The 16,133-nt window shown below is 42.1% G+C and overlaps 2 protein-coding genes across 2 annotated transcripts in view; both read right to left on the reverse strand.

Moving 5' to 3' along the window:
* Positions 1-40: 40 nt before the first annotated feature.
* Positions 41-9,624, reverse strand: slc7a6 (solute carrier family 7 member 6). The gene is made up of 10 exons (XM_084476612.1): positions 9,536-9,624; positions 7,021-7,516; positions 6,108-6,233; positions 5,094-5,238; positions 4,860-4,983; positions 4,478-4,581; positions 2,383-2,479; positions 1,827-1,976; positions 1,304-1,487; positions 41-872 (listed from the first exon to the last, which is right to left on the reverse strand). The coding sequence occupies exons 2-10, from the start codon at positions 7,499-7,501 to the stop codon at positions 805-807; spliced, it is 1,479 nt and encodes a 492-aa protein (XP_084332738.1). The 5' UTR covers positions 7,502-7,516; positions 9,536-9,624; the 3' UTR covers positions 41-804.
* A 949-nt stretch (positions 9,625-10,573) lies between these two features.
* Positions 10,574-16,133, reverse strand: part of LOC311355999 (adhesion G-protein coupled receptor G5-like) — a 23,517-nt gene continuing 17,957 nt past the window's right edge. Inside the window, 4 exon segments of the mRNA XM_084475778.1 lie at positions 10,574-12,610; positions 12,612-12,638; positions 12,640-12,764; positions 15,046-15,320. Of these exon segments, the coding sequence (XP_084331904.1) occupies positions 12,482-12,610; positions 12,612-12,638; positions 12,640-12,764; positions 15,046-15,320 (556 nt within the window). The 3' untranslated portion in view covers positions 10,574-12,481.

The following is a 16,133-nucleotide window of genomic DNA, read 5'->3' on the forward strand; positions in this document are numbered from 1 at the left end:
TATACATCTGTAGTGTGCCTGAGTAAAAGTGATTTATGAATCACACATCCCTTTATATTAACTTAAATATCTAACATTTTAAAAAGGTACAAAGAACTCATTTCAGAAGGGGGTAGTAACAGCTGGAGATACATTATAGTTAGCCAATATGTTATATAGATGGAATCAATGAAGGCCTGTTGCAGGATGAACACGGTATAAGCATTCCATCCTGTCCTTCATTTTAGTCTAGGGAACCTTCGTATCCTGAACCCTTTTTACTCAATACATTACTTATATCTGATATCTGATAAACATGCATTCCATCTCAACCTATTCATACAACACACGGATGATACACTTCATCTTCATCTAAAATTGAAATGGTCTCAAAATTGTACATTGTCAAATGCATTTATTTTCAAAACAAAGTATATATTATTGATATTATTATCACCCAACCCTTGACCACATCACATTTCGCATGACAATAGCACTGAACAGGCCATGAGTGGCATACTCAAGTCAAATGCATATTCTTTGGCAGACAAAAAAAATGAGGGCTAACATTTAAATTGTCATTATGAGTTACTAAAATATGGAACAATATGATAGGCACATATTAAAAAAGGAGTGTACACAATTGTACAGTATCATATGTAAACATCCATTTAATCAAGTACTAAGAATCCAGCCTAGTTGACAGAAAATAAGTATAGTAGTGAGTATTTTCCCCTTTTGGTTGTTCATCTCTGATGCCAGAGGCTGTGAATGTAGTCCAGTGACAAGGTCAAGTAGTTTTGCAGTGCATGAAATGTATAGGAGCTAATCACTTTTGTCCAGCTCTGTGAGCACACAGAAACATGAATACTGGGTGAAATGGGTGACCGAGCCTGAAATGAGAGAGAGAGAGTCATTACACAAATATGTGTTCTTAATTATATCCATGTATAATAACATTGTCTGCTGGGTAAAAGTTTGGTGCAATATCTAAATGAATAAACAAAGCACCATGTGACACATTTGTTCCATCACTGTTAGTGGGTCTAGTGTTAGGTTGCAAATATTGACGGTATAGAAATCAATTCAATAAACGTCTACGTATTCCGAGTTACGAAACTCATTTGGTGATCCTTGACTATGACTATGATAATTTATTTAAATGAAAATATGTAGATGACGTTGGAGACCCGTTAGTGCCCTGATGGCGGCTATTTAACACAGAAGTTTAAATTGACCGTCATATTCATTCTCATTAAGTAGTTCCAAAGAACACTACCACTTTAACATAATGCTACCAGCAGACCAAATCGCGTTAACTTACGCAGCAGTTTGCTGATAAAGACGGGACGTTTGGATTCAGGCAGGTAGATCCCCATAAAGTAGACGGGCACTCCCGAGAGAGCGATCGCAATGCCGATCAGAGAGTTGATGGTGTCACAGTAGAGCGGGACCGCCACCAGGAAGACGGAGCACATACAGAACACCACCGGGTACAGCAAGGACAACTGCAGAAGAGAGGAGCAAAAGGTCAAAGTTATGTATAAACAATCGTTTTTACATAACTATATGTATACATCAATAAAGATTGTTACTGCAGTTTTATTACTTAAAAAATTCCTTTGTCCGAAAATGTCATAGTTCCCATCTGAATGTAGAAGAGATGTTAAAGTGATCACTTGAATTTAAATGTTATGTTAATAATTACCATCAAACATAACTGATGAAAATAAATAAAAGTTTTTGGTAAATAATGGTTGAGACTCCTGCATTTGCCACACGAATGTAGGATTGGTCAAAATGACCTCAGGTCACATGTTACATGTTCTGTCCACTAGGGGGGGCACCTTGAGCGGCCTGGGCCTGTCAGGTTCCTTCCAGCGGAGGTAGAGCTGCCCGGCGATGGACAAGCCCATGAAGAACCAGTAGCTGAAGCTGTAGTAGTTGATGAGCTGGAACACGTCCTTCACCGTCAGGTAGACCAGCGCCATGACGCACTGCGGACCACGCAGAACCACAACAGACGTCAGGGACTGAAAAGTTTCCTTTTTTATGTTGGGTTACGACTTATGAGTTGAAATGGTCAGTTATTTAGAACAGATAGAAGTGGAAGTAGAGAAGACCAAGGGCTTAAGCAAAGTTTGACAATGAGATGAAGGTCACGATTGGAAGCCTTTGAAGAAGAATCTATTGTAAGTATGTATTTACCTCACATTTTATGTCCTTCTTTATCTAGTAAATATTTAATACCTAGACGGCCCTTGCTAATGTCATAATAATTTCACTGCACATAAGGACCTTGATTGAATCTCATATAAATTAAATGTGATCATTAAACCCTTTGACTAGGCAAATGTAGCTTGGCTGCGGATGACCTCTGTCCACACAGGGAGCTGGTCTTACATTGAAGAGCAGTGCGGGGACGGGGGTGAATCTCTCCACGTGGATCATGGACAGAGCGTCGGGCAGGTGGCCCTCCCGCGCCCCCACAAAGAACAACCTGGACAGATGAGCATCAAATAACAATAATAAGAATGTATTGATATAAATCTTATCAAGACCAACGGAACAAAATGCAAACACTGTCCCATAACTGGATGCGTGTGTCAGGGTCGCCACGCTGATGCTTATGGGGCACACCTGCAGCACAGCCCCAAAGTTCATGTGTGATCATGTGACAGGAAAATAGGACGGTCTAAATCAGATTGTGTGTGCAAGTGTGCGTGGGTGTTTGAGTTCCCTGTGTGTGTGAGTGTGTACCACTAGACCTACTCAGTGCTCCTGTGTGGTTTCATTGTTCTGAGCTGCAGGAGGGTGTTCAGCTCTGGGATGACTGAGCCCAGGACAACACGGTACGGCTATCAGACAAAGAGCCCACCAAATAACAGATGGACGCGCCTGACAATCACAGCGCATTCACAAGCTCACAAGCTCATTACTTTGTTCACCTTCGTCTTCATATCATGCCGTAGGCCTACACGTGTGGTTTAATTAAGCATCTGATGCAATGATGAGGTTGCATTGCTACGATACTCTCATCGTCTCTTGATACTCTAATTGTTATTCTTTTGACCACTTCCTTGGCGGATTAATTGAAGCACTTGATGGTTTGACTGAAATGTTTACACCATGCATTGACTTCTGGAACTCGACACATTTGCACAGTAGCGCCAACACCTGGCATTAAGGGGTTGTGTGAAGACAGACCAGCTCCTGCCTCAGGAAAGGTAAACACTTCTACAGGCCGAATGATTAATAGTTCAGTTCAGTCCATTTATTACACCATGAAATCCGGGACAGCAGCCTGGAACTGGTGGTCCAGCCATGTGTGGAACATATTGGGGGTCATTTAGCATGACAGCATGTTTTATTCAGGGTTTATTTTTTAATGGTGGAATTGACCTGTCACTCTCAGTGAGTTAACTGGAGTATATGCGTCTGACCCCCAAGTCATGATTGAGTAAACTGCCCAACCTCTACCTGCCTGTTGGAAGACATGCATTTAAAATCAACAAGTCCCTTTGTGTAAACATGTCTGCAATGCTAAATGGTAATGGGGACCCACAGCCAGCAGCTATGGATGGTTCAAAGGCCTGTACAGTTGCTTTAAGGCCAGGACGTGTTGCAATATGCAGCCCTAATCGCTGCTAAATTAAGATTCATAGTTTTGCCTTCTTTAGTATGTGATGGACTGCATGAAGTAGTTTTCTGCTGCATAGGCGTCTGTGCCACATCATATACAGATGATTTAGCATGTTAACCAATGCTTGCATCATGTGTGTGGTTTCTAGATGTACTCTTGATTTATTATCTCTGCCAGTTCTTGCGGTGACTCATCCTCTCATCTCTTCGAAGGGATCAATAAAGTTTCTTTATTTTCTTTCAGCTGAAGATTGGAGAGAAGATGAACGTGTAGCAGACTCTTGGTCAAGTCAAGGCAAAGAACCAGTGGAGTGCTGAGATGAAATATTTACTTAAATCTATTTTCTGAGAATATCCAAAGTGACTGTGTACTTAGTTAAAATAGCAGTCTTTAGATAAAAGCAACACCTATGTACTTGGCAGCAATCCTATGGGGGAAGTTGGATGCAATCTGTTTGCTCACTTCATGATCTTATGGAGCTATGAGTGAAAGGCATTTGTGTTGGGTGTGTTTCTGTAGCCTTCCATTAGAATTTGAATGGTAAACAGAAGTGCTTAACAAGCCAGTACTCAAATAATATCAGAAGCAAATACCTTTCAGCTTGCCATCATCTTTTAAACATTGGTGTGACTCTGAAATGGTTTTGCTCTCAGGTGGTACCAGGTTTGTAACCACACTACTTGTTGTATGCAAGTAAAACCTGTAAATGAAACAAAAACCCTTTGACACCATCCCACATACAGTTGATCCCTTTCACGCCTTTTCCAAAAATATTAAAAAGGATAGGACCAATCAGTGCTCGGGGGAAGGAGTTTCCTGGAGGTGTCCAATATCCTAGGGGAAAGGTGTGTTTACCTGGAGGCAGCAATGATGGAGGCGTTGAGACCGCCGTAGCAGGACAGGGCTACAGCAATGGGGATGATCCAGCTCATCACCCCGAGAGTGTGGTCTGCAAATGTCTGGTCGACAACAACGCAGCCACATCACACAGTCATCATTGGAGTCTCATTTCAGATATAAGCTTAGCAGAAGAAGAGTTGGTTTGCCAAGCCTATTTTTTCATATTACTTTTTACTTTGATTTACTTGCATACGTGAGTTTGATGTAAACATAGCAGATATTTATGTTAAATTATATAAAGGCTATATAGAGTAGATGTCACTTTTTTGATGATATACATGTTCCAGCAGAATATGCAATGTATGTGTGCACACACAAATATAAACTCCATACTGACCACAGCCACAGCATCACTAGCCAGTATGGCACTCATGTCCAGAACTGCATAATAAGCTATGTTGGTCAGGACGTAGATGACAGTGACTATAGGCATGGAGATGCCGATGGCCAGGGGCAGGTTCCTGTGAGACACACATGTGAACCTTTAGTTGACGTCGCATTTGGAGAAAACTCCCAAGAAGTACGACAAACAAGCGTTACCCTTATGGTGACAGTGTGGGAAGATGTTCACCTTTCAGGGTTCTTGATCTCCTCTGTCACAAAGTTGAGTGTGTCCCAGCCCGAGTAGGAGAACAGGGCTGAGTAGAGGGCCAGGGCGATATCCCCTGGGTCTGTGGAGGAACCCTCAAAGGAGGACTCAAAGTTGGCAGTGTAACCTGGTGGCGGCATAACAATTAAACACAGAATTTAAGAAAATCAGAAAACAACTATATAGGTCAGGTATATCCGATATATTTATCAAAATATATTCCGCCATTTGCTCAACCTATATACAGGCTGTGGGAGCTGATCACATAATCAATATTATACTTTCCTTTTACATTTTTCAAGTTAAACTAGAAGGTACTCCAATCATTTCAAACATTGAGGTGCCTTGGGGTAGTGCAGATTATTTTCCAGAGAATTCCAATTCAAACTGTATCTAGATGTAGTTAAAAATAAGTGTTTTGCATCTACGTCATTGGTTTGCGGAAGGAAGAGTATTTTAGATTACAATCCGTTTTTTCAAATCACTAAAGACCCACACAGCGCCATCTGTGGAGACTCCGCCCCCTTAGCATTGTTTTTGTTCAAAATACTGTTATTGGTGGCAGCTATTGTAAACTAAATGTTATTACACATAACATAGAAAGTTTCAAAAATATATTTAAAATCTCTTCCCCACTACTCCAATGGGAGCCTCAATGTGTAACATTTTGTTAACTGCCCTGCTAAGGGCTTTGGGTTTGTTCCACAATGTCCAGCTCACGTGTAGGCCTCCCTAAGCAAGATAAAACTGATGGTGACAAGTAAAAAGTAGCCTAATTAACTGCAAGATGAATTTGGAAAAACCGTATGCTACACTAAATGTATCTATGTAATGAATAAAAGTTGGGATGTCTGCAAGGGTAGAAGAAAAACCAAAACACTCATTCAACATCATCACATTTTACATTTTGTCTCTGGTAAAAGTGATGGTTAATGCAGCCAGTATGGGCCAGGGACTGTATGGATGAATGAATGAATGACGGCTGGACTTGCTCACCCTGGCACAGCTTGACGATGCCCGTGATAATGATGAGAATGAGGGCTGCCACCTTAGCGTAGGTGAAGACGTCCTGTACCCGAGTACCCCACTTCACGTAGGCTGCGTTGATGAAGGTCAGTAGGCCTGAGGAGGGGGGGAGGGAGGGAGGGAGGGAGCACACAATGCGGTGTCTTATAGTAGAGATATGCATTGTTTTCAATGGCGATTTAAGCATGACAAGTCTAGTTGGACTTTTTGTGCCTCTTTTTTTCCAAACCATTCATGTTTCATTTCTGATTTGTACTCCAAAGACGGCCGACCTCCAAGATCCTAACATTAACAATTACACCTCCTCATTAATGTGCAGTGTATTGTTAGGTAGTGTAATTAGTGTAGTTATCACTCCTACTACTACACTTACAGAGCTACCCCAACAAAGATGCATAGATGTAATGAGTCATGACTCAAACTTAATAACTATTACATAAAACCTGGAAGCATTCACAACACACACAGAGAACCAGATGTCCCCTTAAGACCAAAAAAACTGCTAGAAACAGGGCAGGGAAATATAACATACTGCATACTAAAACCAGTCTACTGGTAGCCTATATAAAATCCATCAGAACATTACATAAACCAACGGTACCAACTACCCAAGAAAAAAAAAAAAAATACACTCAAATATACACTTAATTTAAGTCTACTTAGTATACTGAGTATACAGTACTTCCAGTGCCTTGAAATAGGATTGTAGTTACCACGCTGTTTGTCAATAAAAACAAATGCCTTAAAAACTATTTCATGAATTGTCATTGGCTGTCCAGTATAGGCTAATAACAGGACTAAAAAGGCAAACAAGGGTCTTGTTTGGAACTTCTAAAGGAACAAGTAATCCTTGGGGTAAACACGGCTGTTGACCTTAACTCACATATGCAGGCGGCCGCGATGAGCCTGGAGGCGGCGTAGGGCGGCTCGCAGGTGGGGAACAGCGGCTGCACCAGGTAGTTGGCAAAGGTGATGGCGATGACCGCCTGGCTGGTGGGCTCGATGATGAGCAGCGACGTCCACAGCCGGATGAACGCGACGAAGCCGCCGAAGGCCTCCAGGATGTAGGCGTACGACGCGCCCGACTTGGTGATGGTGGTTCCCAGCTCGGCGTAGCAGAGGGCGCCCACCACGGAGAACAGGCCGCCCACGGCCCAGATGACCAGGGACAGCCCGTAGGACAAGCTGTAGATCAGCACGCCCTTGGGCGACACGAAGATGCCCGAGCCGATCATGTTGCCCACGATGAGGCTGACGCCGTTGAGCAGGGAGATGTCCTTCTTCAGCTGCATGCTCTCCTTGGGGGGCTCCTGGGGCCGCGGCGGGGCGGAGGCCCCCGGCGGGGGCTCCTCGTCAGCCCCCATGGCTAGCTGTTCCTCCTGGGGACGGGAGGGGGCGTGACGGAAGAGCGGTTAGGACTAGTAGGACCACTTCATTTAACTAGTAGACCAACTACTAACACACCCATTAGACCGACCACTAGATCGAGGACGGAGGAGAAGACTGTTAGGACTATAAGGCCCTGTCCCATTTCTCCGTCCTCAATAGTAAATCTTCCACTTTGTTTTAAGCCTGCATCGGACCTCACTACATTTTGAGGGTTGATTATAAGGGCAAAATAGCACTCCCCCTTGCACTCTACAGTAATGGGACACCCTACCCCTACACGAGAATGCACAACGGGGCCCAAGACGTACTACTAAACCAACTGCTAGACTACTGAACCGACTACTACACCAACCACTAGGTAGACTAGGAGACTGACTACTAGAACAACTACTAGACCGGCTACTAGACAACTAAGCTGCCTGCTTGATTGGTTACCGCACTGGCTAGGAGACCACTAGACTGACTACTACTATAGCGACTTCTAGATCGGCTGGTAGACCAACTACGATACCGGCTAGTAGACCCATGACTTAACCAGATAGTAGACCGGCTAGTAGACCCATGACTAGACCGGATAGTAGGCCAACTACTATACCGGCTAGTAGACCAATGACTAGACTAGGCTAGTAGACTGGCTACTAGAATAGTGGTCCACTGATGTTGTTCACCCTGGGTAGACTAAGAACATGGAGACAAAAAAGGTGGCACAGACCAAGAGAAAAAGGGTGTTATCCTTGGGTGGCTTTTATATATTTTCCCTTAGTAATAACAGAATACAACTGATAGATGCCACTTCTGTGACAATCAAGCAATTTCAACCCTGGTTGTTGGAGCCACGTGTTACAGGCAAGTTTACTCTTGGCATGCTGGTGCGAGAGCGTCAGGCCCTGGCAGTGGAGGTGCAGTGTTAGAGGCCCAGGTGTGACCAGGGAAGAGGCCTGCCAGAAACAGGGTCAGGGGTCAGATGAGCCGCCGTGCTCAATGCTGTTTGAAACTAGCCCCTAATATATAAGCAGGGAGTTTGCAATGAGGTGAGGTTCAGATGTGTAGGCTGCATCATAGGACAGGGAGGAACACATTGTTCTGTAAGCAAGAAGGGAGAGGTGCAAGATTGTCGGCCAGAAGGATATTTGTTTTCAAAAACAATTATTAGTTCCTCAATGTATTGATATTGGAACAACTGATGTCGGTCCATTGCACAAATAAGAATAGTAACACAAACACCAAGAACATGTGATTCTCATTCTCATGTGATGTTAAAGAAATTTTAAAAGTGAGCTGAAAGCGTCCTTAATGTAACTTCTGTGGCTCATCCAAAGTTTGTAGTGACCTGACCTTAACGATTCCTCTGTAGGCCTAGAGCTTAGAGATAGTCACAACTAAAGGGGTAGGTAGTTGCTGTTACCCATGACTTGTGAGCCATGCCTCACTTCAATGATAAATAAAACGGCTTTATTAAATGAAGACATTCAGTCCAAGTGCGTGTTGCTATAGTAGCCTAGGCCTACACTAGTTATGTAATAACCGGTGAGCCGGTAAAATGAATGACTACACGTGGGTAGAGTCCCCCCCCCCTCTCCTTAACGTCCCGCGGCCAACACTCCGGCAGGTGTCTTTCCTCTACTTAGTAACTTAGTACTTAAGTGTACACCGTCCTGTCCCTCTAAAAGATGAATGCTGGACCATTTCAGAAAAAGTAACAGTATCAGTGCGATGTTCGCTCCGGGAAAGAGAATCAAAACGCCCTCGTAGCTTGGGTCGGATCGGATGTTTTATCCAATATCCTGCATCTTGTGGGCAGCTGAGTTTCCGCGTTTTGTCCCCTTTAGCCATCTATATTAAAAACCTGATGGTGCACGTCCGCTGCAGAAGACGTGATCTCATTCTCACGAATCCTCTTTGTCTCAGATCAGTGACTACAGAACCTCCTTCTTACATTGACAGCAGACATGCGCTGTCTCGTCCTCACCATCCGCATCAATTGTTCTGTTTTGTTAAAGATATCCTACCTTATTGTCGTTTGTGGTGATCGTCTACCGGTTCCGCCAGCCAGCCAACACGGAGATCAACAGACTATGCGGCATCTCGCTGAGCGTAAACAACTGGATTGGAAGATTTCATCGGCACTGGCACAGCCCCTTAGAGTCACGTGATCACCGTGACCTTTCTCTATATACCCTTCTGGGGTGCTGTCAGAGGAGGAAGGTGTTTAGTTGGTTCGATGTCAGAAATAAAATGAACGGGTTAATCTGGTGGCCTTTGGGAAACCAGAAGCAGAACTTAAGGGAACTTAATCGCCCTTTACGCGTAGCTCGTCGTTTGTAGGACTGCAGGAGCCACCCCTCGCCTCAAGTTCATTCAGGTGTCACTAATAAGCAGAACAATATGTTGCAATGACAGGCCTTATAGGAACCATGTGAAACGTTACTAGCGTTACAAACGGACAACAGAGAAACAAAAGAATAGGAGCGGAGCGGATTGTGCTTTCGACTAGAATAATAGCCTAGTTTCAACAACATGCTGTATAGCCTATTACTGATACACGTATAGCTACGTGCTTTCTATTTAAATTCTATAATGAAATATAAATTCGTTTTTGTTTAATATAATTGGTCTCTGATAACACATGTAGTAGGCTACACAGTATGCATATATCACAAACGAGTTCTGTTTGGCCCAAAAAGTGACATTCAACGACGTGAATATTAATGTTAATGTTAGAGCATAACGTCACAGAGTAAGGAGGCACCGAAAAAAAAAGAGCAATACATGACTTATTGTGATGCTGTTCTATTATATCGCTTCTATCATCTGTAGTTAGAGGAGTTTGTGGTTTTTCAAAGCATTCATTTCCTCAGGATTGGGTTCGGAGGAAAACAGTGGCTCGCGGACTTGACCTCCAGGGAGGAATGCCCTGTGCTTATATAATGAGAACATACGGCCCTGCGGGACAGCAGCAACACAAACGACTCACAGTGAAAACACACGTACACAGACTGGGTAGGCTATACGCAACCACCATAAGGAACTTATTGATTTATTTAAGTTGTTTATTTTATTAAAGCACCATGTTCAATCAGCCCACACATTCACAAAACAAGGCATACTAATGAGATATGTTTTCACCCTAAAGAATCGCTAAACAAGCAAAAAGTGCCAGGATCACTAAACCCCTTCACAGTGAAGACATGCTGGTCCATAATGCCCTCAAGGCGAACTGCAGTAGGCCTATCCGCGTCAATATTGAGACAAATGGCTTCAACGTTTTGTGACTGTCCAGCCAGTTGTTTCGTAAGCAGATGAGTGGAAATACTATTAATAAACAATGATTCCATGAGGAATTTGATCCCTAAAAAAACATAAAGGCCTGAAATGGAAAGTGCGATGGAAAAACAAAGTTTTGTTTTTTCCAACGAAAAAAAATGCATTTCTTACATTAATTAGTTTCTAATCATTTTATTTCGATATATATATATATATATTTTTTTTTTAAAGGTTAGGATAATGAGATAAAAAGCCAACGGAAAAGAAACTTGAAGTAGCGTATTCTTTTTTTGGAATATCCACTTAAATAAAGTTATACCAAGATTACGTACACATCTCCTCATGTTCATCATCATTATAATCTTGTACAAACAGCTTCATATATTATACTGATATACAGAAAACCAAGACAGTCGGCAATATCTTCAACGTGGCAGATTCTGCAGTCTGCATGGGTTTTTCTCGATTTTTGTAACTTTACTGCAATCTTTCAACTTTTTATCCTTAAAAAATAGCAAAATTGAACCAAGATACTTTGTCACAACATAAAACATAGATAGACTACAAGATAATTTAGATTCATGACTAAATTTTGCCAGCGGTTGGCCTTTGTAAGGCAGTATAGTTCTACAATGTTGGGTCCTGTTAAGGCTTGTTCATTATTAACAGAATAAGAATCCATCAGATAAGGCTTTGTATTTATAAATATATCTAAAATAAAATGTAGACAAAGTGTGTGGAAAAACAGACAATATAGAAAATGACTGAATGAATAAATAGTCACTCAATGTACAGTAGATAATCCAACACACACAATATATATGTGGACAACATTACAAATATAAAAACGAGTATAAAATCAGCAATTATGGAAAATGTGTTAAAAAATTATACAGCGTAAATAAAAATAGGAAATGATTCATTTGATTCAACAGTATTATTATGTACTATTCAGTTGGAGTAATTGACGGAATCAGGTATCTGTATCGGCGGACTCTTGCAAAGTAAAAGTCCCATAGAGCGAGAGTGAAAAGGTGCTATTGGTACACTACGCTTGTTGAAAAATAAAGTGCTGCTTCAAAGGAGTGCTGTGAGCATAAAATCAAGTCTTATGAATCACAAAAAAACAGAAAGAAAACATACAAAAAAGCTTATCAGAGGTTGAAATAACACAGCTTGTTTTTAAAAAGAAGTGAAAAATAAAACACCTTTGGAGTATTACCCTGAAAAAATTCAGTTGAATCTCTTTCATATTCATAAAACAGTTTACAAATAATAATAATAATAATAATAATAATAACAATAAATCAACTTTAGACTTTATGAACTAGACTCAACCCAGTTCTGGAAAAAGTTTGTTTAAGTACAGGCCCCAGTCCTGCACTGTTGAAGGGCTCAAAAAGGAGCCGCCCACTTCACCCCCCCCATCACAGAGCAGACGGCCTCTTGATTTGCCTATGAGATACTTACCTGGAATACAACACAGGTGTGGCCTCTGTCACTTGCCACCAGTAGAAAAATGAACACAGTCAGCGCTTGATATCTTCACTCTGTATGTATAGAATCTCGCACTAAGGGTTACATGGAAACACTTTGAACAATCACAATGAATTTAGACCAGGAACAAAAATGGCGGATGAGATGCACTGGAACTGAAAGCCTCCAAGGTCTCGCACCTCTAGCGTGACAAATCACGACAGCACTCCATTTAACCACTTTTTAACCACATTGACATGCACGGCTACACAAAGGCACATGCGTTGTGGAGCTACAGATCTTATCAGTTCCTTATTTGTCCTTTGGTCTCCAGTGGCATGCTGCAGCGCTCTGGCTCCTCTTGCTACTCTTTCTCCCGGACTTGTAGCATCTGCTGCCTGGTGGAGCCAGTGAGGCTGCTGCTTCCCAGGGTGGAATCTCCCTCTTCACACCTCTTCACCCAGCCCAGCACGTAGAAGCGCAGCATCAGGAAGAACCCTGCAGGGGATCAGGGATCAGACTTCATTCATCTCAGACGGGAGATGCATACAACATATATATATACCCAATATGAGAAGAAGAATTGTAAATGTCCGAAAAAATAAAGGTTGAGGTAGACATGACATAGCAACAGTATGTCACGCCGTCCACTACTGCCACCTAGTGGGGGTCAGTGTCCCTCATCCTACGTCATCCATTCATCTCCCTGGCTCTACACACAGGCCGACAATCTTCATCAGCACACATCATCGCTAGATCGGTGTTTACGCTTAACAGTCAGTACTTCATCCCTGGCCCTTACTCGTGTCAAGATTGCTGGTTATAGTGTTCTAGGGCTGTCAAATGAACGCGTTAATTTCGATTAATTAATTACAGAATAAATAACTTATTAATCGCGGTCCTATAGTGCCCCCTAGAGTCAAAACAAAGTAATGTATATGTTTTTGCCTGAGATGCATTGCATCTTGAGTGAGATAGAAATGTTTTTAATTTGATCTTAAAATGCACCGTATGTTAATGAAAGTTAAAAGATTTTAACTTTATTTGAATTAAATTATTTTGAAATACTTTCTTGGCAAAATGTAAGTATGAGATTAATTTAGATTAATTTATCACAGAGCCTGTAATTAATTAGATTATTTTTGTTAATCTCTTGACAGCCCTAGTTCTGTCGCTTTCGCTAACTGTTAACCCTCGCCTGTCCGACTTCCCGCCTGTTGTCGAACCCTCGCCTGTCCAGCTACCCTCCTGCCATCAAGCCCCCACCCTGTTCCCTGCCATAACTTATTTGTTGCCCTCAGTAAAACCCCTCATCATTGACGCTCAGTATCAATGTCTCTCTGTGTTGAGCATTTGGTTCCACTCGCTCTGCTTCACAATATGCTACACTATTGAAACTATGCAGTATCGAACGCCACCAGGAAGCTCACTATAACAACCAGGTTAGCACGCTTCAGGGAGGGGATGTCTTTACGTCTCATCATTAGACTGCACTGATTTGGAACAGGAAGGGGCAATGTCAAACATTTACTCAAAATCCTCATCCTCAACCAGACATCATTAATTATACCGGATGCATTAACTCATGAATCATGACTTTTGCCTTAAGCGTGCAGGAGGCAAACATGTTGTTGAAGCTGCCCCTTGACCCTAGACTGCCTCAGACGAGATCTCGGGTGACTGTTGGTCCTCCAACAATAGGACACTAATAAATAATAATAATAATAATATTTTATTTTTATTTAAAGCGCTTTTCTAAATACTCAAAGACACTTTACAGATAAAGTATGATTATGTCCCCGACTTGGTCTAAGACTATTGCTAAGAAATACATCAACTATTTCTACGCTACCATGGGATGCCTGACATAAATACATAAAGGCATGTGGGCATGAACAAGCTTGATCAAGTTGAGCAGGACATTTAAAACCACATTACCTTATTATTATTGATGACACATCCAAAGTACTTTCAACTTGAAATACTTAATATTAAGTAATGCATGTTGTAAATCCTATTTAGGCACATCCAGTTTGACATGTCAATATCATATAACTAATGATGTTAATATCTTTTTAAGTTAAGAACTGTGTGTTGTCCCAATAGGAACCCAACTTACGATAGGACGGAGCATAGTGTACGTAAAGGAAACATGTTATATTCTGATAAGCGCCAAGGCCTGGATAGCAAGGCAATTCTTTCACATTGACAAATCCAACCGCAGACTGAAAGTCTGTGTCAAAGCAAACGACATAACAGCAGGCAGAAACTGTCAAAGCACATTACACAACTGCAGACTGAAAATCTGAGACGAAGCACACTACACAACATCTTGCTGGAACTCTGTGTCAAAGCACATTATGCAACTGCAGACATTGTCCCTTTTTATGCCAGCATTCACAAAAAAAAAGAGGCTCTTCAAACCATCCAACTCAAATTTCAAGAGAATGGGTTCTGAGGTTGTTTCTGTTCTAGAAATGTGGATATTGATACTTCATAACATAAACAATCTAACAACTCTTTATCAAATGAAGATTACAGGGTCACTGTGGTCACACGATTTGTCAGAATATGCATGAAAAGATTGAGGAAATATATATATTCATCAAGAATAATGTTGTGAAATAACATATATTTTTAACTGAACTGCAATTGTTCACTATTAAATACCTAACACAATGATAACAAACACCATGCCCCTACGACCTTGAACCAATGACCACAGATGTGTTGACCGGCGCAGAGACAGAGAGGGACACCGACAGATCTGCTTGCTCACCTTGAAACGCGTTGAGGATGCAGGACATGAAGAGGAAGAAGGTGGTGAGGGGTCCAAAGTCCAGGAAGCCCAGGCCCCAGGTGGTCCCGAAAAGACAGCTGAGCCCCCAGATGCTGAGGAAGGCCACCTTCTTGTGCCTCCACTCGTCCCTGGTGCGGATCTTCCGGTAGACCAGGAAGAGCATGACCAGGCCCGAGGACACCAGGACCACCAGCATGCTGATGTTGGTCAGGTAGTGGGCCAGCAGCGCCTCTGGGGTGCTCTTCATCCAACACCTGGAGGTGGAGGTAAAAGGACATAGTCCAGAGGGCAGTTTGACTCCCAGCCAGACAGTTCTGGGTTTGACCCCCATGTCCACCGTCTACCAGAAAGCATCCTTGAGCAAGAAAGCTAACCCCCTCACCCCCCCATGAATTCACTGTGTGTCAAAGCTAAGAAGGAGTAAATAGTGGTACATAGTGGGAAGAGTGTTAGTGCTGGTTGCACAATGTGAAAAAATGGTGCAGTGATTAGATTAAATTATGGGATATAGTGATAGCAACTGGTGATATTTAGATTGGGCTACTTAGGGTTTGTAATCTATATGTTGTTGGTTTTTTTCCTATTTTTATATTTGCTTTCTCATGTTGTGTTATCTACTGGAACCTCACTGTATGTTTTCCCATTTGGCCTGTAATGAATTAAACAAAGGCAAGTGACTGCCGGTCCTGACTCCCGATCGTAACTGCCGACCACAGACTAACAGAGTTAACTCTGTTAGAGTTTACGCTGGGGCTCTGTCCTTTAGGTAAACATCTCCCTCCTATGATATAAAGACAGTTGCATTGCGGGGAGGTGGTGAAACTGTGTTTAAAGGCTCTGTGAAACTGTAGTTGGTCACTCTGCTATAGAGGAGACCACTGTATGTATACTTTAAATAGGTTATTTTCTACAATAAGAAAATAACCTGCTTTTTTATATTTAGAAGTCTGTCCTAGACGCAATATATAAAGGAATAAAGGAATTGCCAGGACAGGTTGCAGAATAATGTCATGTTTTTCCTTATCTTGACTCTTGAGTCTACGTGCACACACACACACACACACACA

Source organism: Micromesistius poutassou (assembly GCF_964030765.1).
Source record: "Micromesistius poutassou genome assembly, chromosome: 12".
NCBI lineage: Eukaryota > Metazoa > Chordata > Actinopteri > Gadiformes > Gadidae > Micromesistius > Micromesistius poutassou.

Excerpts from the sequence above, each read along its gene's own strand:
- slc7a6 (XM_084476612.1), bottom strand. The coding sequence starts at position 7,501 with ATGGGGGCTGACGAGGAGCCCCCGCCGGGGGCCTCCGCCCCGCCGCGG. Across the intron at positions 4,984-5,093 it reads GAGATCAAGAACCCTGAAAG|GAACCTGCCCCTGGCCATCG; the intron begins GTGAACATCTTC and ends TGTGTCTCACAG. Across the intron at positions 1,488-1,826 it reads ACAGGCCCAGGCCGCTCAAG|TTGTCCTTGCTGTACCCGGT; the intron begins GTGCCCCCCCTA and ends TCTCTTCTGCAG.